At 43.7% G+C, this 10,103-nt stretch overlaps 1 protein-coding gene across 1 annotated transcript in view; it reads left to right on the top strand.

Annotated features, from left to right (window-relative positions):
• The first annotated feature begins 3,662 nt into the window (after window positions 1-3,662).
• The window catches only part of ACTR3B (actin related protein 3B), a 51,741-nt gene continuing 45,300 nt past the window's right edge, over window positions 3,663-10,103 (top strand). Inside the window, exon 1 of the mRNA XM_073329676.1 lies at window positions 3,663-3,863. Within this exon, the coding sequence (XP_073185777.1) occupies window positions 3,663-3,863 (201 nt within the window). The remainder of the gene's footprint in view (window positions 3,864-10,103) is intronic.

Genomic DNA, 10,103 nt, shown 5'->3' with positions numbered 1-10,103 from the left:
CACACAGTTCACCCTATCCTTAACCACATCTGACCACACCACTGTGACCAAGATGGCATAGTGCTTGGATAAGATCAGCTCACGGATGAAGAACAGCTGCATGAACCCAAGCAAGAGGAAAACATTTTGAAGAGTTTGCAGCCACTGTACAGTCTCCTTTATTTGAAAGTACACACCCACAACTAGTCAATTCTGTCCTTGGTTTAGGAGTATTCTTGGATTGCTGGGTGCTGCTAAGCTGTCACATAACAGCATTCCTGAGTAACTCTTTCTACCACCTCTGGTGGCTAGGAGACTCCATCTCTTCCTGGCATATGGTGACCTGGCCTCAGTTATAAAAGCCTTCATCACCTTGTCATGGGATTACAGCTATGCAATATACCTGGACAGGAAACCATCAGCCCTTTGGAGACTCCAGCTGGTACATAATGCTGTAGTACATTGCCTTAGCAACGCATCAGACCTGTTCTCTGCTCTCTTCGCTGGTTTCCTACAGAATATTGAGTCAAATTCAAGGTCTTGGTCCTTCTCTTCAAAGTATTAAATGGCCTGGTCCCAGCATATCTAAAAGATCGCTTAAAGCTCCAGGATGAAGACTGTTGCTGACAACTTCCCTCCTCAGGTACAATGGAACTTTCTATTATAAGGATAAACCTTGTTTGTGTAGGAGACAAAGCTTTGTTGCGGGCTGGTCTAAGACTGTGAAACAAATGCTCACGGGAACTAAAGATCATGATTAACCTCATGACTTTCTGCTCCAAGTACAAGGTGCACTTCTTCATCCTGCCTTCTCTAATATAAACACAGAGCAGTGTGTACAAAACACTACACACTCTTTTATCCTCTTCTCAGAGGGATAATTGTAAGAACAAACAATACATGAGAAATGTTAGTCATGTGATTTAATACTCTGTTGGAAGACACTCATACTACAGCGATGAGGATTGTATGGGAACCTCTTTAGAATAGAATAGCTCCATCCTATGAATCGCAAACATGAGACAACACACACAGTAGATTTGCAAAATATTCAAAATATGATAGTCTGTGCTGCTTGGTTCCTTTTTAAAATCTGGCTCCCTCTTGATGCAGTTTGAATACTAGGTAAAATTTTATGTCCTGTGTTTTATGCAAGAGGTCAGACTAGATGATCAAAATGGTCCCTTCTGGCCTTAAAATCTGTGTATCTATGCCCAGGGGCTCTACAGGCCCTTGGTCTTGACCCTTTGAAAGGGAGGGGAAGCAGTGGTATCTCCCAAATCCCATCCACTTGGGGCACCAAAAGAAGACTTAACTTACAGTAAATTGTCCAGACCAGAGAGATTCCCTCTCCATTCTATTTCACTCCATGAGGAATGAAAGAGTTAACAATGTTGGCATTTAAATTGTTGTCACTGGGTAATACCTCATTGAGAAGAATGAGGCAGATCATACCTCTCAGAGCTCATGGGGCAGATCCTCAGCTGGTTTAAATTGTCACAGATCAATGACACAGTTGTTCCAGGCTTTCTGCTGTCTCATCTCTATATCAGTTATATTTGGTTCACATTTTTGAGGTTTTTCTCCACAACCTTAACATTTAGAGTCTTACTTTAAAAAAAATAAGAGTGCTGAGATTCTAGAGAAAAGGATAGTATTTATACCAGGGGTGGGCAAACTACGGCTCACGGGCTGGATCTGGCCCCTCAGGGCTTTGGATCCGGCTCATGGGATTGCCACCCCCGGGCGCTCTGGGAAGAGGCCGGCACCACGTCCCAGCAGCTCTGGGGTGCAGGGGGGCAGAAAGCGCCTCGTGGTGCACTTGCCTGTTGATATCTCCTCTGAAGCTCCCATTGGCCGCGGTTCACTGTTCCCGGCCAATGGGAGCTTCAAGGAAGGTATCTAGGTATCTAGGCCAATGGGAGCTTCAAGGAAGGTATTCAAGGGCCGGCTCTAGGCACCAGCAAAGCAAGCATGTCATAAATATAAAGGGAAGGGTAAACCCCTTTGAAATCCCTCCTGGCCAGGGGAAAGCTCCTCTCACCTGTAAAGGGTTAAGAAGCTAAAGGTAACCTCGCTGGCACCTGACCAAAATGACCAATGAGGAGACAAGATACTTTCAAAAGCTGGGAGGAGGGAGAGAAACAAAGGGTCTGTGTCTGTCTGTAGTCGTCTTGGCCGGGGATAGACCAGGAATGGAGTCTTAGAACTTTTAGTAAGTAATCTAGCTAGTTATGTGTTAGATTATGATTTCTTTAAATGGCTGAGAAAAGAATTGTGCTGAATAGAATAACTATTTCTGTCTGTGTATCTTTTTTGTAACTTAAGGTTTTGCCTAGAGGGGTTCTCTATGTTTTTGAATCTAATTACCCTGTAAGATATCTACCATCCTGATTTTACAGGGGGGATTTCTTCATTTCTATTTACTTCTATTTTTATTAAAAGTCTTGTGTAAGGAACTGAATGCTTTTTCATTGTTCTCAGATCCAAGGGTTTGGGTCTGTGGTCACCTATGCAAATTGGTGAGGCTTTTTATCCAACATTTCCCAGGAAAGGGGGGGTGCAAGTGTTGGGAGGATTGTTCATTGTTCTTAAGATCCAAGGGTCTGGGTCTGTAGTCACCTAGGCAAATTGGTGAGGCTTTTTACCAAACCTTGTCCAGGAAGTGGGGTGCAAGGTTTTGGGAAGTATTTTGGGGGGAAGGATGCGTCCAACCAGCTCTTCCCCAGTAACCAGTATTAGTTTGGTGGTGGTAGCGGCCAGTCCAAGGACAACGGGTGGAATATTTTGTACCTTGGGGAAGTTTTGACCTAAGCTGCTAAAGATAAGCTTAGGAGGTTTTTCATGCAGGTCCCCACATCTGTACCCTAGAGTTCAGAGTGGGGGAGGAACCTTGACAAAGCATGTGCTTGGGCAGTTGCGCTCTTGGAGCTTGGGGCAGCAAACTTTTTGCTTGGGGCGACAAAAACCCTAGAGCCGGCCCTGCAAGTATAAGATGTTTCCCTGTTTGTGAAGTGGTGGCTAATAACCCCCTAGGTGATAAGGGTGTTGAAACTTAATTCATCATTTTTTTTTTCAAGCATGTTGAGATATTTGTATGGAAGATGAGACTGCTCTGGAAAGTGTTTATACTTTTCTTTTAGTGTGCCAAATACCACCTGTGATTAAGATACTGTGGGCTCAATTGGAGGGTGTTGTACTGTAGGGTAGCCACCTACACCTAAAGAAACACAGGACAAGATTTGTATGATTTAATAAAGGGTTAGTGCCCATGACAGAAACTGATTATGAAACCTCAGCTTCACTGAAAAAATGCAAAATGAGGCAGAGTTTACTTTGAAATGGGTCGGCACCCACCACGGTACAGTGCCAGGAAACGCTACATCCCCACTGCATCCTTTGCAGAGCTTACTGCTTGAAAAAGATGCTTTTGAGCTGACCCGATGCACCTTGGGCCTTAGGCGACATGGCCTGTACCTGGTGGCAGGCCCACGGGCACCAAGCTAAGGGGCGTCCCGTCACGTGCAGAGGGGAGGGTGGCTCTGTTTTTCCCTCCCTGGCGCGGGGCGCTGGGAGGGGCTGCCGCGCGAGACCGGCCCTCAGCGCTGCCCTGGGCCTATGGGGACAGGGCCCGCTCAGCGGGCAGGGGAAGCCGGGTCACGTGGCGTGAGCGTGCGCGGCGCATGCGTCCTGAAGGCGGCGCTGTCAGCCGGCTGCGTGGTGCCCGGTTTCCCTCCTGCGCCGGTGCGGTGGGGGCCGAGCGAGCCGGCAGGCAGCGGCTGGCGCGGGCTCAGCCTCGGGGGCGTGTAGGGTCTGGGGTGCCGCCGCCGCCTCCCGAGCATGGCGAGCGTCCTGCCCCCGTGTGTGATCGACGGAGGCACCCGGTAAGTGCGGGCAGGACTGGCCCTCCCCGCCTCCCGGGAGCATCGGGCTCCCCAGCGCAGCCCCCACTCCCCCCGCGAGCGGGCTCCCCACGACGTCCCACCCCGGCCTCGCCCCCCCCCCCGTACCCTTGGGGAGCCACCCCCCCATTCCCCGTCCCCAGGGGCACCATCTCCCCTCTGCCCTTGGGGAGTCTCCTTTACTGTCCTGCCCATTCTCCCAGGGAGCCATCTCCCTCTGCTTCCCTTCCCTGCTGGGGAGCCGACCCCTAACCCCCGGGAGGCATCCTCCCTCCGTCCTCTGGGGAATCACCCCCAGTTCGGTGTCCCATAACCTGGAGGCTCTCACACCCCTCCCCCCCTCCCCCTGCAGATGTCCTCCGTGGCCCCACTCCCTACAACCCTTGCTTTAATTTTTGTCAAAGGTCTTTAATGTTTTTAAGGGATCATGGTTAAAATGTGAATTAATTACTCAACATGACTAAGTTAGCAAAGCGATCACAGTTGGGAAGTTGGCTCTTTTATGCTGATAGTATTTTCTGGGTATATTGAGCATCTCTTCACGGTCTTTCCAAATCATTCTGAGACTATCTTACCTGCTGCCCATAATGATGAGTGGAACATGGATGAAACCTTGGGAAAGTTCTTGACAAGCACTTCGTTGGAGGGTAAAATGAACACAGCCGCTTCAGCGCTTACACCCGTAGATGTGAAAGGAGGCAGGTTGCCTCTTGGAGGAACAGATCCTACCACTTGTCTTTGGCCACAGAAGCTCATCTTGTGGAGCCTCTATCTTTCTGCTGAAGTTTATTGGCCATTCCTGTTATGTGTCATGGGTGGAAGGCACAGAAGCTACTTTAACCTGAGACTGGAGTAGCAAACATGTAGTAGCTTCAGTGCCACAGAGTGCTCTGAGGAGGGGAGGACATCTTGTCCCCCAAAGAACTATCCAGCAAACACCTTGGCTACTCAAGCTGTGCTCTTGAGATCTCCCAGCAGAGTCAGGAAGACAACACTATTATGTTCCCAATCATAAAAGCTAAGAAGTGTTTGTTTTTTTTTGTTTTTTTTTTTTGTCTAGAGCCACTGATAGGTGAGCTCACCAGAATTCCTCCCACCATTGATGTGGAGTTGCTGTGAGTTCTTCTGTAGGAGGATGCCATACATTCATGTACATCTTTAATTACCCCAAATTGGATTAGTTCTCCAGCAAAACCTAAAATAAATCTCACCTATATGTACACAGGTCAGTCACAAATTTATTATGGCCTTCTCAAGGCAAGTATGGTATAGTCCATAGTTCCAGTTGCGGGTTCCAATAGTCCACGTATTTCAGTGGGATGGAATACTTTGTCTCTTCCGTTCTGCACATAGTTTTGCCTCTGATTTTGGTTCCTTCGGGCAGTTGGTGATTCTCGCTCTGATTTACTTGAAATGAGTTGTGCCCTAGAGAAGTGTTAGTGTTACAGAAATATTTCCTACCAGATTGACCTAAGGAGTGTTTTCTCTTCGATGGTGATCTGTGGACACAAACTTTTTGCTTTCAGTTTGAGGAGTGATTCCAAGACCTCACCTTTAGAGGTGAGGTACAGCTGATCAGTTGTTGTACAAAACAACTGAACGAGGAGACAGGCCCCCTGCCAGTTTTCAGAAAAATGACCAAGCACATGGTTTGAGAGAGTAATAATTCAAAGTAAATGAAGAGATTGCAATTACTTGATCTGGTGTATAGGGATTAAACAATAGGGGATTCCCCAGAAAATCTTCAATTAGACCATATCTGAAAAAAGCAATGCCTGTGATTTCCCAGTCCTTGCTTCCACCTCATCCTAATTCAAATAAGATAGGGCAGTGTCCTAAATTTACTAACACTTGGTGAGGCTTGCGGTCTGCTCTCAGATAGAAAAGATTTTTCAGCAAAGGGATTTTAAATTCAAGCTGAACAAGATTAAATCAGGACGGAATGGGAACAAATACTGGAACAAGCCAGGCAAGGGCCAGTCGTAGTGTTAATATCAAGAAATAGCTTGTGACTCACTGGTACAATCTCTGGAATGTTCCTGTTGTGTTTGCTGAGACGGTCTTATTTTGTGGAATGATTCGAGGTGATTATAGACAAGTGATAGAAGTCATTACAAAGGGATATGCCAGAGGTCGCCAAACTTACTGACCCTCCAAGCCGTATACGACAATCTTTAGAAGTTGAGAGCCAGGACACACCTGCTTCAGCCCTGTGGGAGGTGCCTGACTGAGCTCAGGGCTTTAGCCCCACTCCTGCTGAAGCCCCGAGACCCTCCTCCCTGCTGTGCAGAAGCCCCTACCCCACCACTCTGCTGCAAGGCAGAGGTCCCAAGCTCCCCACACCCAGTCTGATAGGTGGAGAATGGACAGAGGTGTGGGGGGCTCCATGAGCCGCACTTCAATGGTAAAAGAGCCCCATGTGGCTCTCGATCCACACTTTGGCCACCCCTGGGATGTGCTATCTAATTTGATTCATTTCCCATACAAGCTTCAGATAATTCATTCAAAAAAACTTTAAAATGCAGATGTTTGGGAGTGCATAACAATAATTGAAGGATAAAAGTCCTTACTAGAACAAAATAGTTGGTTAAAATTAAAAACAATCCGCTCCCCCAGCCACCTCCCAAATGCCTCCCCTGGGGAACTCAGGGTGAAGGTTAAAGTTAGAAGAAACTGAAATATTTGGAGGTATGGACATTCATAATTAAATTCTGCAAAATACCTTTATTCTACCCTGGAGAGGTGCCGTTCCTTTTTTGCCTCTTGAGTCCTGAAAATGTGCACCACAAGGATTGATTTTGTATTTTTTCCTACATACATATCTCTGACACTGAAGTCTGATGCTTTTTCCATGCATTAACCTTTGTCCTTCTCATGTAAGTAGGCCTACTATGAGGTTTGTACATGGGAGACGCACAGTTAGTGTCTATGAGAGTTGCTTAACTGATGGACACATGGAATTACAGGGTGTGCAGGAAGTGGATACAGTGGGGTAGTTGGGAACTTGTCATGGCAGCAGAACAGGGATGCATATCTCCCCTGTCAGAAAGATGAATCTAAAAAACAATTTTAATTATTTCTCCATCTTCATTTGCAAACAAAGATGTGGTAGGAAGTATTTTCTATCTGGGGTGACCACTGCTTTTTAAAATGTCTTAGGTTGCAAACAGCTTGTCTGACTAACTTCATTTTTGGTGGATTAAAGCATCCTTTCTCCATGGATGATTTTACTTAGTGATCAGTTTACTGTTCACATCAATCTCCACATGGAAAAGGTCAATCTATTTTAAGACCATTAGAGCTGATGTGCCTTTCTGACATTACTATTTAAATAGTTGTCAACTTTCAAAACTAGTTTTATTGCCTAATCTTTAGTCATATGTATTAGATTGCTACTAGATGGAGCCAGTAAACTGTTTAAAAAAAAAAATCTGTATCTCCTACAGCTTTGCTACAAGGTGTGTGGGGGGAGAAGTAAGCAAACTATTTTGAACATTGGGGAACAGTTTTGCATGTGTGATAATTCTTGACCCCCCTTTTTAATTCACTTCACATTTGTTAAAATATCCTTCTTTAGCTCAATCTCATCTGTCAGCTTCGAGGCAGATATTCCATTGTTTGTGGATTTTTTTTGGGAATAAGTGGTAGTCCAAAATTTTTTTTTTTTTTTTTTAGTGCTTCTCAAAAAGTTGGGGAATATTTGAGCAGTGTTGACCATAATCTCTCAGAAAATACAAGGAACTCAAACTTTTGTATGGAAATCCTGCACTGATATTAGCTTACTCTTCTGCAGTGAGGGATATGACATACCAGAGTACAATTAAGACTGGTGGGGTGCTGTGTCACCATTACCTTGCAGCCTAAGGTGCCTTACAATGCCTTGCTGAAGCAGCCTGTGTGGGGAGCTACTTTAGCAAGGCATTCACAAAGGTTTTTGGCATTAAGTAACAGTGTAATAACTATCACAGACTCTAAAAGTTGTTTAAAATGGCAAGAACTGTTGTATCCATAAAGACCTGAACCAAAAAGCAGCAAGAACTGAGTTAATTTCAGAGCTTCAACAGCAAGGTTTATCTTTGAGTTTTAACTTTACTACTGTAAAAGTGGAAGCAACATCAGTGAGCCATGTATTGAGATGGATAAAGTCAGCCACCTGAGTTTAGGTATTTATATTTCTAGATCATATAACTTTAGGTGTTGTGCTCCAAAAGCCAATTCCTGGGTTGGAATTTGAATTGGAAATATAGTCATTTTAAAAAAACGAGTTAAAAGTAGTTCAGGGTGCTGTATCCATTTGAGTCCTCCTGTCATCTTTACAATCACTTTTTCCTATTTTTAAAATGTTTTTCTCTACTCACACAAGAAAACTGATTAACCCTATATGGGAATCAGTAAAATTGATTATACGCAAACTAAACAACTGAAAAAATATTTCTATTCCTGTGCATGTAATATACTTTTTCTAATTTCTTTGTTCTATTAATCTTAAGGGTTACTCGTCACAACGGGTTATACTTTTCAGGCAAAAGTGTGACTTTAATAATAGTGGTCCTTTAAATGCCTTTTTAAAAAGCATCTTGATCCTCTTAAATGGTTTCTCAGCTATTGTGTATGCTCTGGAGCTTTTTCCAGTAGGAGCCTATCTCATTGGCAATAAATGCTGTAATTTTTGTGGAATTAAGATGGAATTATAAGCATCCGCAGGATTTATTCCTCAATTTACAGATCACAGGACATTGTATTAGCATTATTCTACTATCCTGTAATAGAGGAGAAAGAAAGCATGGCATAAAGTGAAAATTCAGAAAAGATAAGAGTAAAAAGAACTGAGGTTTTGAGGAAATAACCATGACTTTGTTGTCCTCTCAGTCCTATGTGAAGAAGAAATAAAATATCCAAAGTTATTGTCTTGAGATAATTGTCTTAATCAGAAATCTACTTTCCATTGGGTAAAACCTAGGCCTCAAGATCCATAGGTTTCAGAGTAGCAGCCGTGTTAGTCTGTATTTGCGAAAAGAAAAGGAGTACTTGTGGCACCTTAGAGACTAACCAATTTATAGGATAATTTTTAGCAGAGAAATTCGGTCAAGGACATTAGTACACCTGCAAGATAGTGATCTGTTCATGTTTGTTGAGCATTCTAAGTTACCCTACAGGCCCCCTCTGATGCATCGTTTGGGGGAAAAAGCTGTGTCAAACTCCAGTCCAAAGTGGTTCTTGAAACATGATTTTTTTTCATATTAAGTTGTAATTTGGCAAGTGAGATGAGTCTAGTAACTATGGAGGAGTCCAAGTTATGTGCTCTGGGAGTGGGAAGGAGGTGTAAATTGCACCAATTTAGAGACTCTCTGAATTTGGGTCAGTGTTCATTTTAGAGAAATTGATCCTGAATAATTTAAAGCTTCTGGAAACTTATACATATTTTGTCCTAACTTTCAGTCTGTTCGACTACTGGGTCTCACTATGGTGAAGTTGGACCATGAGGTTATTTGTGGGGTTCCCACTTGATGCATGTCCCATTTGTGATTAAATCAGAGAAACAGAGACCTTTTAGATTACAGCCTTGCTTGTTCTTGCGGCAGGCATTTGAGCAAAGCCCACTTAAAAAACAAAGGTAAATATCAGAGTTCTTGAGATCCTATTCATACTCCTTAGAAGCATGGTTCTGTCACTACAGGCTTCATCATAAAACATTAAAAGAATTCTTATGGCGCTAATCATAAAGAGCCAGTTTTGTTCATAAACCAGTCCATTTAGGGACTGTAACTGAAACCTCTCTGAAGCCTTAGTAAATATCCAAGGCACTTCAGAATTAGAGCTATAGCATATGTCCAGGTAAAGTTATATGGCCCCTATCTTGTTAGCCTTGAAAAGGTTTTAAAGAGACCAGATAATATAAAAGTACGATCCTTTTGTATAATCGAAAATTGTGGCTGGATGTTGGAAAAGATTTTGAAATGGACAATATCTAACAGGCAAGGTCACAGCTAATTTGATTTAATTTCTTAAGCTAAACAGACTGACTGTTAATGAGTTTTTACAGTACGTACTCCATAAAGGAACATTTATTGTTTAAGTTGCCATGTGGTAAAGAGGAAAAAACTTTCTACTATAGGGATAGCCTAATAGTGTTGGAGCCATTTGTAGTGGGCTCTATGGAGAGTGTAAGATTTTAAATGTGCCTGTGCATTGACAGTACTTGATAATGCAGCTCCCTAGCTT

Source organism: Lepidochelys kempii, chromosome 2, assembly GCF_965140265.1.
Source record: "Lepidochelys kempii isolate rLepKem1 chromosome 2, rLepKem1.hap2, whole genome shotgun sequence".
NCBI classification, from domain to species: Eukaryota; Metazoa; Chordata; order Testudines; family Cheloniidae; genus Lepidochelys; species Lepidochelys kempii.
The sequence above is the reverse complement of the archived record's forward strand: the minus strand, read 5'-3'. Positions and strand labels throughout refer to the sequence as shown.